Source organism: Paroedura picta, chromosome 2 (genome assembly GCF_049243985.1).
Source record: "Paroedura picta isolate Pp20150507F chromosome 2, Ppicta_v3.0, whole genome shotgun sequence".
NCBI lineage: Eukaryota > Metazoa > Chordata > Lepidosauria > Squamata > Gekkonidae > Paroedura > Paroedura picta.
Genome location: NC_135370.1, coordinates 37700432 through 37721023, shown reverse-complemented (window position 1 = coordinate 37721023; position 20592 = coordinate 37700432). Strand labels below are relative to the sequence as shown.

Here is a 20592-nt window from a genome sequence, read left to right as displayed (position 1 = left end):
AATGACCATTAACTGCTGAGATGATAAAGCTCGTGATTTAAAGAAAAACTCCATGGAAACTCATTGCATTAACATGGAAACACACTGCATCAGGGAATGTCTATTATTTTAAAAAACGTATCCCAGCTTTCATCTATGAAATCAAAGTACTGAACCATTACAGACAAAATCCAGACACATACCCAATACCTATATTGGCGTAATCAACCCAATAGTTGGATTCTTTAGGTTTTTAATATTCACTGATTATCCATTTTTCATGACTCAGCACTGGGACCCTACCTTGAGGTTACCATTATCACATGTAGGGTTGCCAACCCCAAGGTGGACCCCAGAATTACAATTGATTTCCAGGCTCCAGACAGCAGTTTCCCTAGAAGGATGGACAACTTTGGAGGATAGGTTCTATGGTATACCATAGAGTCTAGTAGCAACAGAAATCCTAGAGTGATGTTATGTCCCTGCTAGTTCAAAGAAGTTAGGCCATTCACGATATCTATGGATAAGCCTCATTCAGTCTGTCAGTGCTACCAGTTCACCTTGCTATTGTTCTGGGCTTATGTTCTTTGTTGAAGCTACCTGGATTTATTTTACCAAACCTTCTCTAAGCCTTCAGGGTATCATCTGAGTTCACTTGCTCTAACTCTCCATTCCTGGTCCCCTAATAATCTTGTTTGTTTGAGAACAAAGAAGTGCAGTACACTACACTATAACAGGAATATTTGTCATTACCCATTTTTCTCCTACATTACTGTAAACACTGATCAGAGGAATTCGATCCACCAGCTGGAAAAAGCGTGCTGCAGCTATTTTTGCTTTGGCATAATTTGGGGTGTAAGAAGAAGCTTTTCCTAAAGCAGTTCCACTGGTCACAATGCAGGAAATCACCCTGAAATCAAAAGAGAAAGTTACTTAAGATATGAGCCCCATTGGATCAGATCCACCTGCAGTAGCCCCAGGTAGTCCAGGTCATAGCAACAGCCCTCCCACCCTGGCAGGGAAGGTCCATTTAGCTATCAATGGTCATGGATTTGCCCATCAGCACCTATAAAGTGATAGCTGCCCTTTAAGGAAGGGCATTCTTATGACTCCCTCCTCTTACCTAAATACATAGCTGTAATGAAGTCCTTCTTGGTCGACTAAGAAGCCTCCAAACCGGTAAGAGATTGAATTGGCTACGAACACCACACACTGAGCAAAACCAAAACAAATCCCATAAACATTTGCTTTTTTGATGGCCGATCTGTAGGGGATTTCCAGCTGCTTCTCAAAAGCGTCAATGAATTTCTTCTCCTTCCCAATCCCTGCAACGGTTCTGATATTCGTGAGCGCCTCATTTGAAATCTAGCCAAAAATAAATACCAGGAGGAGAAGATAATTTGTTAAAATGCCTGTTAGGAGGAGATGCTCTGCAAATCAGTTTCAGCTAGCCTGCTTGATAGTGTGTTTAACATCTACAAGCCCATAGTCAAGCAGAGACCTATAGACGCCCTTCACTGAACATGTGAAGCTATGGTTGCTTTATGAAATCAAGATTTGGTTGGCACACAACTGTTCGCATGCAGGTTTAATTGCGTCCACTTTCCCAATCTGTCCTACAACTACATGACCAGTAGTCCAGTGGGTTCCCAGTGGAGTGAGCAAAGTCCTGGGAACAAACTATGCTAAGATGTTCATGTTCACACATCATATACAACCACAGTCAAGGCAAGCATGAGATAATTAATCAACTTCATACTGATTTCTGGCCCACCATTCAGTGTACCTCAATTAACTCTAGGGAGTGGAGTGGCCTGCTTTTGGACAATCCAAACAACCCTCCCTCCCTCCCTCCCTCCCTCCCTCCCTCCCTCCCTCCCTCCCTCCCTCCTTCCTTCCTTCCTTCCTTCCTTCCTTCCTTCCTTCCTTCCTTCCTTCCTTCCTTCCTTCCTTCCTTCCTTCCTTCCTTCCTTCCAGCCAGCCAGCCAGCCAGCCAGCCAGCCAGCCAGCCAGCCAGCCAGCAAGAGAAGAATGGTGGCTTGTCATTATCAGGGGCGGCCAAACTGTAGCTCTCCAGATGCCCATAGACTACAATTCCCATGAGTCAATGCCATGCCAGCACATGCCTGACCAACCTTCTACATGGGACTCCTGTACTCAGGGGCTCATGGGACCACATACTGGCAGGGACTCACGGAAATTGTAGTCCATGGACATCTGAAGAGCCACAGTTTGGCCACCTGTATCACAGCCCTGGTATTCCTTGGTATTCTCCCACTCATATATCAACCCTGGTTGACCCTGCTTAGCTTCTGAAATCTGATGACATCAAGTTAGCCTGGGCTATCCAGGTCAGTAATCCAGGTAGCTTAGCCATGAATTGGTTTGACATCTGAACGGAGCCACAGAATATTCTACATGAATAATAGGTGCCTAGACTCCCAAAATAGAGCTTGCATGGAATGTACAGAGAAAAATAAGCAGAATATAGAATGTTATTAATTATGGGGCCCAAGGAAAATCAGCCTCTTGTGGTGCAGAGTGGTAAAGCAGCCAACATGCAGTCTGAAACCTCTGCCCATGAGGCTGGGAGTTCGATCCCAGCAGCCGGCTCAAGGTTGACTCAGCCTTCCATCCTTCTGAGGTTGGTAAAATGAGTACCCAGCTTGCTGGGGGGTAAAATGGTAATGACTGGGGAAGAGAAAACGCTAGAGGGCGTCACCCCAAGGGTCAGGCATGACTCAGTGCTTGCACAGGGGATACCTTTACCTTTTTAAAGGAAAATCATCTTAGTATGTATATTCACCATGAAATTCTTTGGGTTTCCTGTTCTGAGAAATATGATTACTCCTTTGACGTGACTTATGGTGTGAGACTTTTTCCCCTACTTGGCAAGGCTGCTGAAAGCCAGTCATGGTCTCTTGTGTCTGGGTTAAGTTCATGCTGTCTAAATAAGTATAATAGCCATACAGAGCTGAACAAACAAACAGCTGTGCTTGTCTTGTCTTGTTCTGGTCTTAGACTTCCTTGAGTTCTCAAGTTGCTGGCATCATCCTTCTAGCTCACCTCTGCACCTGATTCTAGGGAGGCAGTGCAATAAAGGGTGCAATGAAGTCAAACCAACTGCAATGTAATTCAGACCGGACAGAGGTTCTGTGGACACAACATGGCAACTGGAGATTGGTTTTATGTGACCCGCCTCGATCCTCTGGAGGAGGCGGGATATAAATTAAAGGATAATGATAATGATAATGATAATGATAATGATAATGATAATGATAATGATAATGATAATGATAATGATAATGATAAGAGTTGATTCTTATATGCCGCTTTTCCCTACCCGAAGGAGGCTCAAAGCGGCTTACAGTCACCTTCCCATTCCTCTCCTATAATAATAATAATAATAATAATAATAATAATAATAATAATAATAATAATAATAATAATAATAATAATAATAATACAACCTGCTAGGGACAGGTGGGGACACCCAGCAAGCTCAAGATCTCATTTAGGGATACTCCTGAGTTCCCCATCCCTGGATAAGCAGGTGGTTGCACTGGTTGAGAGAGCTTCATATCAGCCTAGGCCAGCTTGCCAATTCTCGCTGTTCCTGGAGAATGTTTTGTTGACCACCATCATGCATGCCTCAGTAACCCACAGGTTAGAAAACTGTCTCATGTTCTCTGGAGTGAACTTATAGGAAAGTTTCCAGTGGGTTGGTGCCTTAAGAATGTAAGAAGAGCCCTGCTAGATGGGCTACAGTCCATCTAGTCTAGCATCCTGTCTCACTGAAGTCTTCAGACAATTAAGAAAATCAAGCTGATGGTGGCATAAAGGAAAAGTTTATTCCTGCTAGATGTTCCTAGGTGGATAGCTTATTTTCTAATTTCCTCATCAGTGACAATTGAAAATAAACGATAAACATATATCCGTTACAATATGAAACCAATAATCTTTCTTATTGACCTAGGGACTTGTTTCAACACATCTAGCAGGAATACATTTTTCCCTTTATGCCATCGTCAGTTTGATGTCCTTCGTTCTCCAGTACTACAGCTGATGGGTCTTCCATTTCTACCGACTTCTCATTGAAGGCACTGCTACTCAGATGTTTTTGTCTCTGAATGTGGAAGTCGCCATGGCTTGTAGCCACTGATAGGCCCATCCTCCACGAATCTATCCAGTTCCCCTTTCAAGCTGTCTGTGCCTGTAGCCATCATGACACCTTCTAGAAGATAATTTCCCTATTTTAATTCCTTACCGTATAAAGAAGTATTTCCCTTGGCCTGTCGTGAAGCCCATTAATTTCATTGGAAGCCAGTGAGTTCTAGTATTGTGGGAAAGGGAGGGAAAGATCTACTCCCTCTAACATATGATTTTATAAACTTCTATCGTATCTGTTGTCTCTTGTCTAAAAGGTCCAGCCTCTTCAGAATTCCCTCCAAGTAAAAGTAGTCCAGCCCTTTAAAACACCTTGATCCCTCTCTTCTGTATTCCCCCCTCTGTTTTATGATACAATGGCTAACACTGCACACATTATTCCAAAGCAGGTCATATTATGGATCTATACTGGGGCATAATAATATTGGGTGTTTCAATCCTGTTCCTAATAACCCCCAGAACGTAGCTTGCCTTCTTCACTGCTGCAGCACACTGGGTTGAAATTTTCACCAAGCTATCCCCTAGAACAGAATGTTTATCAGCCTCATCATAGTACAGTTCCTATGATTGGAGGGGGTGTGTCTGTGATAACTACTATACCAACATCTCCTTGCCCAGTATGAATAGAATTGTTGGTCTCTTGGGGAAAGGAACGCAAAGGGTTTGTGATCTTCCTGAATGTTCACGCTATGGTTATCCCAGCTGCACAGAGGAAAAAGGGGCTGCAATGAACTTGGGTTTGGATGCTAAGCTGCAATCTCTGCCAACAGCACTGATTTCTGGTTTGTGTGCCTTCACGGTCATGGCTGATTTTCCTGGCTGTCAGTCAACGACGCCACTACAATTGGAAAGCATCGTTGAGATTTATCGGAGGCCCAAATTCAGAGGAAATCGTTCCTTAAAGGCTTCCCCTCTAATCTTTTAAGACAAACAATTCAGTCCTACGGAGCAAAACAGCAACAGACAGCTGGACACTATGAGAGCATCCCAACACTGGGAGCTAAAATCCTATTGCTCACATCGTTATTTGGTTCTGGTCCCCACCCCACCCCCCACGCCAGCACATATACTGCCCTGCTACACATACAGCCCCCCAACCAGACTCCCAAAATAGCACCCCCAGGACTGTTTCCAGTAGGGAAAATGATGAATGGAGAGGGATGAAGCCCCTTCCTCCCACACTGGTTGTGGATCCAATGCAAATGAGGCTCCATGTGCTTCCGAACTGAGTTCCCATGGGGAATTCACAGCTGGCTGAAAGTCACCTGCTATGGCCCCATGGGAAGCATAACATCTCCTTGGGAACCATGTGTTTCCACCAGGAAATGTGCTTCACACAGGCCAGCACAGGGGTCTTGGAGGCCCCAGACGAGGTGCTAGCTGGGTGCCCTCCCTACCACAGCCTAGTAAGGTAGCAGCTTCCGCTCCGTTCGCTTCTTTCTTCAATTAAGATATTTTCTTCAACAGTGAGTCTGCTTCTTGAGAGTTTGACAGTGGCCTGACACCCGGTCCTCCACTGGCTGGTGATTTGGGGGGGGGGAGGGAGGCTGGGAAGCTCCTGGAAATTTAGGGATTGAACCCTAGGAGAAGTGGGACCTCAGTGGGGTACAATACCATAATGGCCCTCCAAAGCAGCCATTTGCTCCACAGGATCTGATTCTTTTTGGAGATAAGCTATAATTACCAGGGATCCCCAGGTCCCACCTAGAAGCTTCAATCCCTAAGCAGGAATGCCACTCGGGGTTACAACTTGCCTGATGCCCCTCCTGCACTTCTAGTGGGTGGTCCATCTTTGCTTCAGGTATTTCTCGAGCTGTGGACTTTTGTCTATGTTGCTGCCACTTAATGCTGCCTGTGATTCTGGAATTCACTATACAGCTACTAGTGCAAGACAGTCAAGGGGGCTCTCTGGCGGTGTCAGAGACAATGCAAAGACATCACTTGTGGAGTGACTGGAAGTGACATCATCACATTGCTGACAATTCTCTAGCATGCTGATGGCTGCATCCCCCTCTCGCTTTTCTCTCACTGCCCAGCTGAGTGGGAGTGGGAATGGGCAGTGTGTGTGTGTGTGGGGGGGAAGTCTTCCTCTCAACCCTGGTTCCACTACTGGAGCTCCCCATGGTACCTTTTGGTTCTAAAGTCAGCCTTGGCAGGGGGGACACATAGCAGGGGGGACAAGGGAGGGGTTCAACTCTTCCCTCTTGTATTTTTCCCCATTTGAAAAAGCCACTCCCAACTGCTTTAAGATCCAGTAACAGCTGCCTATACAGTGTGTCATGTCATGTCATGTCATGTCATGTCATGTCATGTCATGTCATGTCATTTCCTTCCTTCCTTCCTTCCTTCCTTCCTTCCTTCCTTCCTTCCTTCCTTCCTTCCTTCCTTCCTTCCTTCCTTCCTTCCTTCCTTCCTTCCTTCCTTCCTTCCTCTGATTAAACAGTCCAAAGGGAATCGTTTTGATTGTTGGAGAAATGGCACCACAGGAAGACTTCTCCATTTTGCTAGTGCCAAAAGCCCCAAACAAGTCCTCCCCCCCCCCCCCGCCCGCAATCATGGCACAGCCTAAGGATCTTTTAAGGATCAAAAGTTAGATTATGGGTTTCCAGAGACAGAACTCCAATGTCCCGTGTACCTTGACAATCTCTTGGAAATCTAGGGATGCCAATCCCTAGAATTATACCTCAGGCGACAGGGATCAGCAACCCTGGAGAAAATGGCTGCCTTGGAAGATGGACTCCATAACATTAAACTCCACTGAGGTCCCTCCCCACCCCAAATCCCACCCACTCCTGGCTCCACCCCCAAAGTCTCCAGGTATTTCCCAACCAGAGCTGGCAACCCTGTGGATATCATGGCTTAATCCAACTGATTGGAAGGGAAGACTAATCTTGTACAATTTGTAGGATGGCGTTGCCGCCTGAAATCCTCAGATGGAAGTCGCCTTCCAAGGAGCAGAGAACTGTTTGGGACAGCATGGAAATCACCACGATGTTTTCTCTACTGGACAAGCTGAAAGAGAAAGCGTCGACCTTTGTGGCCCTGCCAAGCCTCAGACACGCTCCTCCCTGACAAAGCTGCCTGCCTGAGTTATTACCCACCACCCTCGTTCTTCAGATGACGTTTCAGAAATGACATTACCCGCCCTGTAATTTCCATCGCTTGCTTGTCCTGAGAGGCAAACCCTGTCAACATTTTTGACTGCATGGCTCCAGACAAGGCCAAGAAGGGCAAGAAGCAGAGGATGACTAAAGTCAACTTCCAGCTGAAGTAGAAAGCAATGATCACGGCCACACCGATGTTGGTGAGGGAACTCACAATCATACCGATCTGAGTTCCCGTTGCCTGGAGGGAAAGAACAAGGAAAACAAAAAGAGGTCACAAAAGGACGTGGACGCTATTACCTCAAAACTATACAATTGTTGCTCCGAGGCTTTGGAAATCTTCCTTCCAAGGTAGGCTCACCCATCTGCCCGCAAAACTTTCTGAACTTCTCACTGCTGTTTGCATTTCCTGCCTAGGAAGCTAAGCATCCTTAAGTATCTCTACTTGTAAAGCCCTGCTAACTGGCAACTTACTCAGTGACTAGGTCGGGCTTTCACAACCAGGGTTTTGTGAAATCCCAGGGTTTCTTGACAGCCCTGGAAGAGTTTCCTGAATGGGTGGGAGTTAATTAAATTTTAATATATATATATTTTAATGGGTTAAACATTTATCATGTGGTCTACTCCTTGACATATATGGTAGACTTCCCCTCCCCAAATGGCGAATGATGGGCATGGGGGGGGGGGAGGTAGAAAGAGAAGGGGCCTCGGGTGGGCATGTCCACAGCTATGCTTTCATCCACATTCTGCATGATTGCACCACTTCTGAGGGTTCTTGAAGCTTGAAGAATATTTCAGGGATTTTTTACCCGAAGGAGGCTCAAAGCGGCTTACATTCGCCTTCCCTTTCCTCTCCCCACAACAGACACCCTGTGGGGTGGGTGAGGCTGAGAGAGCCCTGATATCACTGCTCGGTCCGAGCAGTTTTATCAGCGCCATGAGGAGCCCAAGGTCACCCAGCTGGCTGCATGAGGAGGAGCGCAGAATCGAACCTGGCATGCCAGATTAGAAGTCCGCACTCCTAACCACTACACCAAACTGGCCCTCTGGTCCCCAGTGGTAAAAAAAGTTGAGAAAGGCTGGACTAGGCCAGCCTCACAGCTCTCTTCCTGTGTTTTCCTAGTTTCCCCAGTCCAAGAGGTGTGGCAACAAGGAAAGCGATCTCCCTGCTAGAAATCTGCCACCAAATTGATAGTTCCAGATTCAAATAGAATTCTCTGCTCTACTCCTCTTAAGTCAGTCTCTTGGCTAGTAAACCTGATTTTGTGTGGTATCTCTTTCGATCACCATCTTGTTACAATGGTACTGACTTTATGCTTAAAAAAAAAGAAATCTGCGCTAGGCAGGCCTGTAACCAGAACATTTTTATTGGGAGGAGGCAAATGAATACATGGGTAATCAGCCATCATTATTAATTTCCTCTGCTTTGCTTCAACATGATTTTACACACAAACATACTCCTTTGTAGGTGTCATTTTAAAAGCAGGGGCTTTTCAGCTAATTCTGTTTGAGTCAATTGCATAGAGAATTGACATTTGAAAGATTTATGACAGGATTCACACCTTTTTACCTTAACTCCTTCCTTTTCCACACAGAGAATTTACATTTGAAACATTTGTGACAGATTTCACACCCACCCTGTGCTGATTGGAGGGGCATGACAAATGATTGGTGGGGCTCAGCCCCTTTTTGTGCCATTGTGGCTACAGGATTGGCTCTAGGCTGTTTTGGCACTTCCTTCTATGTGAACTCATCTTTATATAAACTACCTTACCCCTTGGACCTGAGATGCATCCGTTGCTAATCTTGTAGTCAAGGCACCCGGGCTGTTCTTGTGGTCATCAAACCAGCCGATTTCTTGACCAAGCATAGCCTGGAAACCGATTTTCCTCAACCGTCTGGTAAGCAGTTCTCCAGACTTTGCAAACGTATATCCCTGAAATGTGTGTTACATAGAAGAAATGGTAAAATACTTTAGTGAATGAGTAGCACAGCCTTGTTAATTTGTTACAGTAAATACAAATGGCTCCCAGAAGACTAATACATTTATGAGGCAATCCTAAACAGAATTACATTGTTTTAATCCCTTGACACGACAGTGGATTTAGAAAGTCGTAACTCTGTTTGGGGTAACACCGTTATTGTAGATTGAGCTTTCACAGGACATATCATGTGCCTAATGTGCATAAACATGAGCCCTGACCTAGATAGCCCAGGCAAGTCTGAACCCATAAGATGTTGGAAGCTAAGCAGGGCTGACCTTGACTAGTATTTGGATGGGAGACATCAAAGGATTTGGGTGGTAGTTCCTCCAAGGAGCATTAATGTCAAAGCCATGCCTATTTTCACTATTTGGCCATTATGGATGAGTATTACAATCTGCATCACAATCTGACTTTTTAATTGCTGATTCTGTTCTCTGTCTATGCAATTGATTACCTTAGAAGTCTTAGGCGTGAATTATCCCAGTAGAAAGCTAGTTGTGGGGGACTCTCTGCTTGGTCCCTATGACAACACTATCTCTAGCAAGTCCTTGGAATGTAGCTAGCGGAAAAAACGTCATCACAGTCTCTTCATGCCCAAAAGAATTAGTGGGAGGAGCAAGGAGGGGCTAGAATTTAAAACAGACCAGTAGGCACCTGATGTTAGTCTTAGTAAGGATTGTTTGGGATGAAGCATCCTTGTAGCTTACAATAATGAAGCTTTTATACAAATGAAGTTTTCTTATTGAAAGCAATTGGCTGAAACTTCACAATTAGGGTTCATGACACAGAGGCAGGAAAGGACAAGCCGGACAAACCTTGGATCTCCTGGTTACACCACACATGCCATGTGATCAACAAATAATACATGTGAAAGAGAGAAGGGGAACAAAGTGATTATGGAGCACATCCAGTAGTCATTACCTGCAAGAACTGCGTGAAAAACGATACAACTCCAACAAGGACAAAAAGCACACATATGTTGTCAATCTGTGTTCTTTGCTCTTTTGCATCAGGAATAGAAAAGGTCTTTGGGGGAAAGAAAACAAAATGCCATCAAATTAGAGAGATTTCAAACCAGGCAGTGGAAAGTGTAACTTTTCTCATGCAGAGTTTCTCAACGTTTGGGTGGATTCAGGTGGGGGCCTCCAACTCTGACATAGTAAAGCAGTCTATCACTGATTGGTCAGGGCATCAGTTCAAAGACTGCCTGGTTCCCAGTTGCCATTCCCTCGCAAGACTTATTTTTGCCCTCATGTTGGGATCTGTATTAAAGTGACTGTGTTCAAAAGCCAATACTTCTCGCAGCAGAGATTTGCCTCTTGGATTTACTTTCCCCTCCTCGTTCTCCGTAAGTCTGTTGCCTCCCCTCTCTCCCCGCACCCTGCTCCTGTAGGAAAAGAAAGATAAACAAGCAGCCTCGTGCTCCATTTGTCTCTCCCCTGGCTTGCTCTGGCTGTATCGTTGGGAGTCAAAAGGCAGGAAATAAAGCACTCCCCAGCCTTGTGCTCCTTTAATGCCGGCTGGAGCTTCACCTGACCATTCCCCTCCAAATCAAGCAGGAAGGAGACCGAAAACTGGAACAATGCAAATTTAGAATGGTGATGCATTTAAAATCAGGAAAAAGAGGCTCGTACAAAGGCTGTAGATATGGGTTCAAATCAACCAGAATTCGGCAAGATTTACAGTGTTAAAAAATTAAGAGTGCAAACTAGCCACTGATCAGACTTCAGCTTCTTTTACATGAGGGGATGGAGAGAGAGCCCAGCCTCATGCTGTCTTTAACACCAGTCCCTGTCATTATGTGAAATATATGCTGCTAGGATTCTTGCAAGGGCTATCACTTTGTAGTTTATGCCTCTCTGGCTGTATCATTAAAGACACAGGGATTGTTCATGCTGTGAGCAAATCTGTGATACATTCACAGTTTATGCAACAAACTTAAAGCTTAAGATGCAGCATCTGTTTTTCAGTATGATTTAGCAAAAAGGGAAGAAAAGGGAAGGAAAGCAAGGCTGCACCAAAAACAAGTGGAGAAGTGAACTAAAACTCAAAGTGACTCTTCTCCGAAAGCCATTAATTACAGATCCCTTCAAAAAGTGTTTTCACAGAGCAACAGCCTGTAAAAACCAGTGAGGCAGCAGAGGTCACATTTTGGGAGAGCCACTGATTTTGCCCTCTCTCATTTTAAAAAGAGCCCACAGCTCTTTAACTCTTAGGTTGGGTTGGGATGGGCTTGGTTTTCACTCTGCATTCTATCAAACCTTCATCTCTTTCCTCAGGTTTATCCAACTGGGGCAAAGATGCAGGCCTCAGGACTGAAGAAGGGAGTTGCACTGATGAGTTGGGCTTGCCAGCCTCCAGGAGGGGCCTGGATATTGTCAACTGAGTTTAAATATGCAAAGAGGAGTTCAGCACCAATTTAAAATAATAAGTGTAATTAAGAAGATAATCAAACTTTGTATAGAAAGAGGAGAGAGACATAAGCAGCAGGAGGGGAGGAAATGGCCTCCACATAGTGACACTCTAAGGATTTCCCTACTCATCATGATAAAGACTATAGGGCAGGGGTAGTCAAACTGCGGCCCTCCAGATGTCCATGGACTACAATTCTCAGAAGCCCCTGCCAGGGAACGCTGGTAGGGGCTCATGGGAATTGTAGTCCATGGACATCTGGAGGGCTGCAGTTTGACTACGCTTGCTATAGGGACTAGGGAAGGCAGTCTAGAACATCAGCCAGAAGTGACATTACATCATCCTCACATTTTATTCTCCCCAAGTATTGTCCCTGAATTGCTTGGCATTTATGAAGGCAATATTTGTGAGGAACCCTATCTACAAGGTCTTCTGAAACCAACAGCTGCTTATGTTATTTATGCTACAAGATATTTATGCAGACCTGATTATGACTTGCAGGAATTCCCAAAAACCAGCAAACATATAATAATATGAGAAGCAGAGTAAAACATTAAAATGAAATGAGCATCTTGGTATTGAACCATTTGAGTCTTTCTCAACTATTTTATCATTGAGAAACGCCTGAAACATTCTTGTGGCGTGATCGTGCAGAATATGGTTGGGAAACATAGTGGTGCCTACCTGGGGCCCCTCCCCTTCCCACTTCCTCCAGGCCCATCATTGGCCATTGGGAGGGGCAACATGACCATATATGGTCATATCACCCAATAAATGTTTAACAATTTTTTAAAAAAATATATGAAAAATTAACTCCTGCCTACCTTCCTTCCCTCCTTCCCTCCCAGGGGGGCCCTCCCGCACCCACCCACTGCCCGCTTGCGCCCGCTGTATTTTTCTTACAGCGGGCTTAATTTCTAGTAACACTAATAATACTCAGTGCAAGGAAATACTTACTCCAATAATCTGACTGAACAGCAAAGCATAGAGTGGGTTGACGGCTCCATTGCCAGCTGCCCCCAAGGATCCAAGTACCATGTATGGCCACTCAGGTGCATTGTATTTCAAGATTCTGGTAACATTAGCTGGTTCCACTTCCTCTTCAGCAATACACTCCTTCAAAAAAAGAAGAAGAAAGCAAGATTCAAGTGCGTACCAGAACAAATTTAGAGTCTGGTGGGAGCTTTAAGACCAACAAAGTTTTGTTCAAGGTATGAGCTTTCACGTGTACGCGGATACAACGTCATGGAATGGAAAGCATTATAGGAAAGCAATATGCCCATACAGCAATGGTTACAGGTTTTTCATAATGTCCAAATTCTTTATAGTTATATTAGAGAATATTAGAGAGCCCCTATTTGACCTATTTTTAGGCAACTGCCCTGGCTCCCTGCTGAATTCCTTATCAGGTTCAAGGTCCTCATATTGACCTTAAAGGCATCTTGTGGTCTGGACCTTGCATTTTCAGAATTCGAAAAGCCCACAGAAATCCTGAATCCAAGTACTGAAAAAGTATCGGGGGACCCAAATAATCTAGATGCTGATATTTATGCCTTTCTTTAAACCTGGATCCAAAAAATACTAAAATATTTCAGATGCACATCCTTAGTCTGCATTTGTACATTACATGAAACCAATGGTGATTAAGAAACCGATTGGTTAAGACCAATGGTGATTAAGAAACCATCTTCAACTCTTTGTTTCAGGGCCCTAACTAACCAACCTTGAATAGCTCTGATTAGTCACTTGGAGTACTGTGTTTAGTTTTGGGCACCACAACTGAAGAAAGATGTAGAGAAACTGGAGTGTGTCCAGAGGAGGGCTACAAAGATGGTGAGGGATCTGGAGACCAAGTCTTATGAAGAAAGGTTGAGGGAGCTTGGTCTGTTTAGCTTGAAGATGACTAAGAGGTGATATGATAACCATCTTCAAATACTTGAAGAGCTGCCATATAGAAGATGGAGCAGAGTTGTTTTCTGTTGCCCCAGAGGATCAGACCAGAACCAATGGGTTGAAATTAATTCAAAAACATTTTCGGTTAAACATCCAGAAGAAGTTCCTGACACTTAGAGCGGTTCCTCGGTGGAACAGGCTTCCTCGGGAGGTAGTGAGTTCTCCTTCTTTGGAAGATTTTAAGTAGGCTCGATAGTCATCTGACAGAAATGCTGATTTTATGAACCTAGGCAGATTATGAGTGGGTGGGCAGGTAGATGTGAGTTTCTGAATTGTGCAGGGGGCTGGACTAGATGACCCTGTAGGACCCTTCCAACTCTATGGTTCTATGATTCTATCACTGACACAATCCAGAGATGTTCTAATTGCCTGAGTAAAACTTGGAAAGTGCAACCATTTTTATCTTTGTATTTTAAAAATACCCAAATGGCTTCTGTATAATTAGTTCTGAACTGAATATTTTAGGAAATTGGTTTCCTGGCCCTTGAAAAACAATTGAACATGTCATAATAATTTCTAATGAAATAAATTCAAAGACTTATTTGCTAGAACAGTCTTTGTCCCTCTCTCTATCCACTGAGTGATTTGCTGCATAATAAGAACAGTCTCCCCGCTTTCCAATTTCTTTTTGATGACTGATATTCTCTTTCATGCTCATTTAATGCGTATATTAATATTCTGCTTTCTGTATTGCACAGCATGGGCCTCAAGAAAGGATTTCACTTTAGTGCAGTTTTATTTCATGTGAAATGAAGAAGCTCAACAGGAGTAGAAAACAAGAAATATGACTAAGAGGTTCTTTAACAGAGAACACGACTAACCTTTTTCAGTAGGCTAGAGCCCTCTTCATACTCGGCTGTCTTATAGATAAGCTCTGAATGGTCTCCTGCAATAGACCTTGGATGATCAGGTAGTAAATTGGATATCTGAGACCTGGAACGCTGTCGAATGGAGGCTCTATGAAACAGGAATAAAGGAATACTCTTAGAATCTTATGCGCTACAGTTTTTCCAGACCCATCCTCCAGTTGAGTAACAAGCATGTTCTAGAAATTCCAGGATTCACAGGTATGCAAGGCCCTTAATTTGGATCTGGACCACAGTGCATGAGGTGAAGAAGTATAGATTGTTTCCTGCTGTTTGCTGCACTGGGAACAGCAACATGCATCTCTATCAGGAGTGTTTAGACCCCATTACAACATTCTAAGGCAGCTTTTCCCAACCTTCTGACCACGGAGGAGCCCCTAAAACAATCTTTCAGGCTTTGAGGAGTCTTGTGGTGAGTCAGCAATTACAAAAAGCAGTGGAAATCCAACAGGTTGTCCAACCTGTTCTTAGTACGTTTAAAAACAACTGACCATATCCCAACTACCCATCCCAATATTTAGAAACAATGTTTTTGATGGTATGAGCTAAAGGTGAGTCTTCCAGAACCCAGATAAGTTTATTTTCATCCTTAGGTAATTTGTCTTTAAATAAAGAGTCCCTAGGGATAGCAAGAGCTTTAAGATCGTGGCTATCCAGTTAAGGTCATATGTACATCTTTTCAAAAAGCTCTTGCTACTCCTAGGGAGTAAAAAGAAAAATTGTCTAAGGATGAAAATAAACTGACCTGAGTTCTGGAATAATCACGTTTAGCTTATACTATCAAAAACATTGTTTCTAAACATTGGAATGTGGTCGGTGATTTGATAGGCATTGAAACACCCCCTAGGAATGTAATTTTAAATGTACTCAGAATATTAAAGTCCTCCTGGTTAGAATAGACCACTATAAAGATGCAAAAAAGTCCCACTTTTGTGTTCCTTTTGCAATAGCTTCATTGAAGGCTTTGAAATCCTTCTTTCTGCCTATAGGGTTACCTTAAGACATAACACTTTTTCTAATTGTGCCAGTTCTCGTGTTTTATATTTAATTTTATGCACTTATTCCTTGATTTACCAGAATTTTTATTTTTATGATAGAAGAAAAAAGAAAATAGATTTTGGTCACAGTAAGTCCCCATCCCTTGACCTCCCACGGTCCGTTTTTCTTTTCTCTCTTTTTTATTTTGCTCCAAGTGTTCCTTGATTTACATTGGTAAAAGTACATGTGCCATAAGAAGACATCTGAGTGAATATAAATCTCGAGTTAAAAATAGAACTCTGTTTGCTCCTATTGTGGAACTTTGTCTTATTAAAAATCATAAATGGGAACAATTGCGATTCTATGTGTTCAAAAGGTTTGAAGAAGAAAGCTTTAAAAGACCAGATGTTAATCTTTTATTGTAACAGGAGGAAACTCGTGCCAGTTTTAAAATTGGTACTATGGAACCTAAGAGGTTGAATAACCTGTTGGATTTTCACTGCTTTTTGTAATTGCTGATTCATCACTGTTTTCAGTACCTCACACCTGTTGCTAGTTATGCATGGTATTTAACATTCCTCCCACCCTGATTCAGGTGTGTCTGGAATGCCTTAAGCCAGTGGTTCTCAACCTTCCTAATGCTGCGACCTTTTAATACAGTTCCTCCTGTTGTGGTGACCCCCAGGCATAAAATGATGCAAGGTTCTTTCACAGAAATTAAACCAAAACTGACCAAGGGCGTGAAGATCCATTGTTCATGATTGTATATAAATTGGGTTTTTCCTGGGGTTTCTCAGTTCAGTTCTGCGTCTTGTCCCACCAGGCCAATCTCACTCTTTTCCGCTAGTCCAGACAGACGCTCTCTCTCGATCTACCCTGCAAGGTTGTTTTGTGGATGGCGCCCCCCCAGCCAAGCTGCTAGCTGCGAACCCTGTGAAAGGGTCATTCTGACCCCCAGGTTGAGAACCACTACCTTAAGCTAAGGGTAGTTTTGTTATAATAGTCCTGTAAGTTTGTTATAATAGTCCTGTAAGTTTTTGTTTTAACTTGAGTATAGAAAGAAAAATTGTAGGACTTTTTGGTCCTTCTTCTTGTCTAACATAGTTTATCTAATTTTAAAGTGGTTTGCTGTACGGTATTCAGGTTAAAAGCCATATATACCAGATAGATTTTTCTTTTTGTAATACAGAGGTTTATATTTAAGTTATCACAATGATCAATATTTTCAATGTTTTGTTTTTGCTTAAGATTCTCTGTTCTTCTAAACTGAAGTTGCCTGTAGAAAATATGTGTATGTATTTATGTCATGGTCAAGTATATTCTTGTTATATATTTATTATTTTTTGAACAATCACTAATTATACTTTTGTATATTTTCTAAGAATTGATGTCCCTTGATAAACCTATGCAGTGAAACATGTTGGGATTGATTTAGAATTTTGAATATTAAAGAATCAACTGAAGCTTGAAAACTTCCTGGAAGTCTATTTATTATATTGAAATATTTGATTTACCATATTGTAATCCCAGTGCCCTATTGCTTGCTTTGTGCTCCTAGAAGTGACATTAACATCTGCTTTAATAAAAAGGCTCAAGGAAGATGGGGGGGGGGAGGCAGTTTGAGGTGGGAGTAGGTGTGCAGACTCAAGGGGGGGGGGAACAATGGAAGCAGCTGATTCCCTAGCTTTTGGCCAAGATAATTAAGGCAAGAAGGGAAAGGTCACGGACCCTCTCTGAAACGCCCATGGACCCCCAGGTGTCCACAGACCCCTGGTTGGGAATCCCTGTTCTAAGGGTTTACACCAGCTTGGTGTAGTGGTTAAGAGTGCGGACTTCTAATCTGGCAAGATGGGTTTGATTCCCCGCTCCCCCACATGCAGCCAGCTGGGTGACCTTGGGCTCCCCACAGCACTGAGAAAGCTGTTCTGACCGAGCAGGAATATCAGGGCCCTCTCAGCCTCACCTACCTCACAGGGTGTCTGTTGTGGAGAGAGGAAAGGGAAGGCAAATGGAAGCCGCTTTGAGATTCCTTCATGTAGAGAAAAGAGGCTTATAAGAACCAACTCTTCTTCTAAGGAGTTGGTTTTGAAGAAGAGTTGTTTTTTATACCTTGCTTTTCACTACCCAAAGGAGTCTTAAAGCCACTTACAATTACCTTCCTCCCCCCTGCGGGGTAGGTGATGCTGAGAGTGCTCTGACAGCTCTGTGAGAACAGCACTATCAGGACTGTGACTGGCCCAAGGTCACCCAGATGGCTGTATGTGGAGAAGCAGGAAATCAAATCCAGCTCACCAGATTAGTCGCTGCTGCTCTTAACTAATACACCAAGCCATCAGTGCTGTCAAATGGAAGACAGTGGGATAAAATGGCACCATAGTCTGATTTCCTACTGATGTGGTTTTGAAATATACAGTTACTCAACGTCTCGATGCATAATCCCCTCTTATGAGCTCTTCTGATGAGTTTATCAGTGGCTGAATATAACTTTGGCCTGACTCTGGTCTATCAATCAATGCTTCCGATTCACATCTGACTGTGGAGCTGTTGCAGAGATACCTGCCTGTACTATTTTTTTTCCCTTCCTCCCCCACCAATTGCACCTTGAAAGCACAAGGAAAAAAAGATATATAACTTCCAGTGTCGCTCCCTAGAGAGAGCCTTTCATGAACACAAAAGCGTCGGAGGTAAAATCTAGACAACCTCATATCTTTTCATAATGGATTTCATAGCAACAGCAGAGAAAAGATCAACAGTGTCTTGGTAAGTCTACTTACAAAGCATATAAACAAGCCCATTGTGGCCATTAAAGGCTCCTGCATTTCTGAACAGCAGGAGCGGCAAGATTATTTCTGCTTTTGTGAACGGTGCTTACAATTCTCTTTTCAGAACGCAGCAGAAGCCAACGCATACAAATTCAGATATTCTTGCTCTTAAGAGCTTGTTCGTTTTCCTAACGGGCCTGTAGCCAAGCGCTTCAGCTGAGCTGGGGAGATACATTCAAGAATTCTCGATCATACCGAACAAGAGTTGTCAGGGTACGACCCTCCGGAAAGGGCCAGTTCTCATAGAATCATAGAGTTGGAAGGGGCCATACAGGCCATCTAGTCCAACCCCCTGCTCAACGCAGGATCAGCCCTAAGCATCCTAAAGCATCCAAGAAAAGTGTGTATCCAACCTTTGCTTGAAGACTGCCAGTGAGGGGGAGCTCACCACCTCCTTAGGCAGCCTATTCCACTGCTGAACTACTCTGACTGTGAAAATGTTTTTCCTGATATCTAGCCTATATCGTTGTACTTGTAGTTTAAACCCATTACTGCGTGTCCTCTCCTCTGCAGCCAACAGAAACAGCATCCTGCCCTCCTCCAAGTGACAAGCTTTCAAATAAAGAGGGCTATCATGTCCCCTCTCAACCTCCTTTTCTCCAGGCTGAAAGTGCCAGTTCTCATAGCGTGCTCAATCTTATTCTTTAAAAGCTCATGCCCAAAGAGATGCCAGGTGAAATGTTTCATTGCATGATGGTTTTATGAAGATAAAACATTTAATATGTACAGCCTGGATTCCATGCTGAAAGCAATTTAAATAACTTCTTAAATATAACTTTGGCTTAGTTCTTTGTTTCTACGAGTACAAAACAGAAGATTACGTTCAAGTCCTTCAGCTTGTAACTCATGGATCATTTCTGCTGATGGAAAGGAATTCTGCTAGAATGTCGGTTGAGCACAGATCCCAGCCAAACACTTTATAACCAGAACACTACACTGGCTCTCTTACGTGTAGAGTCTATGCAATTGCAGTTCATGGATACAAGGGCTTATTGAGTCTGCCAGGAAAGGTGGATTTTGGAAGAGATCCACTTTTTAAATCCTTTTTTCTTTTACCCTACTTTTCCAAATCACAAACTTCCTAAAAGACTTAAAGAAATTCAGAAACATATCAACGGAAACATCAATAGATCTACCTGAGTTTTTTAAATGGGTTCAGTTTGATTCCTATAAATCATCTTGGGATAGAAGAAGAAGAAGAAGAGTTGGTTCTTATATGCCGCTTTTCCCTACCCGAAGGAGGCTCAAAGCGGCTTACAGTCACCTTCCCATTCCTCTCCCCACAACAGACACCCTGTGGGGTGGGTGAGGCTGAGAGAGCCCTGGTATTACTGCTCGGTCAGAACAATTTTATCAATGCTGTGGCAAGCCCAACGTCACCCAGCTGGCTGCATGTGGGGGAGTGCAGAATCGAACCCGGCATGCCAGATTAGAAATCTGCACTCCTAACCACTACACCAAACTGGATAAGTTAATGGAAGACAAACTGCTTAATCTAGGATAGCCTTTCTCAAGTTTTTACCATTGAAAAAGCTCTGAAACATTCTTCAGGTTTCAAGAAACCCCAGAAGTGGCACAATCGTGCAAAGTATGGTTGAGAAGCATAGCTGTGGACATGCCCACCTGGGGCCCCTCCCCTTCCCACCCCCCTCCAGGCCATCTGGAAGACCACAGGTTGACTACCCCTGCTGTAGGGGACATTGGAGGAGATGTATATTTATCATAGATAATATAGGAACTTCAAATTATCTCCTCCAGTGTCCTGATTGGCTCAACAGGAGACTTCCTACTCATTTGCGCACACTTCCTCCCTGCTTGCCTCCAGAACAGCAATTGAACAGAAGAATGACTACAGACAATAACTAGCTAGATGTAAGCTCCTTTGAGACTCTTTCCAGCAGTGAAAAGTGGGGTATAAAAACCAGTTCTTCTTAGCAGGAGATTGGATGAACACTTGTCAGGAGTGTGTGATTTTTAAGTTCCTAAGAATGGGGGGATGCTAGACTGGATGGCCCTTGGTGGTCTCTTCCCAGTCTGTGATTCTGATTTCTCTATTTCGGAAGGCTTACCTCAAGCTGGCCTGGTAGCTTCCCCTGCTGAAAGACTGCACTTTCTCAAGGGTTGGTTCAGAGACTGTAAAAATAAACACCAGAGAAGCTTGTGAGAAGGGAAGGAAATCAAATCAGTCATTTTGTCATTTGTAATTTCTCTAAGGCAACGATTTTATGTACAAATCTGTTCCAAAGACAGAAAGCCTTTGTATAACACTTTAGTTGCTGACTCAATGGCTGACATTCTCTTTTGAGGACTAAAGAGCAGGGGAAAA

At 43.5% G+C, this 20592-nt stretch overlaps 1 protein-coding gene across 3 annotated transcripts in view; it reads right to left on the bottom strand.

The window, feature by feature from the left end:
* ABCB11 (ATP binding cassette subfamily B member 11) overlaps nt 1-20592 on the bottom strand; it is a 107549-nt gene that overhangs the window by 9097 nt on the left and 77860 nt on the right. For all 3 annotated transcript variants that reach the window (XM_077319800.1, XM_077319799.1, XM_077319801.1), the window contains 8 exons: nt 20336-20399; nt 14422-14557; nt 12605-12763; nt 10157-10261; nt 9025-9186; nt 7288-7491; nt 1103-1344; nt 733-889 (listed from right to left, as the gene is read on the bottom strand). In XM_077319800.1, coding sequence (XP_077175915.1) covers nt 733-889; nt 1103-1344; nt 7288-7491; nt 9025-9186; nt 10157-10261; nt 12605-12763; nt 14422-14557; nt 20336-20399 — 1229 coding nt within the window. The remainder of the gene's footprint in view (nt 1-732; nt 890-1102; nt 1345-7287; nt 7492-9024; nt 9187-10156; nt 10262-12604; nt 12764-14421; nt 14558-20335; nt 20400-20592) is intronic.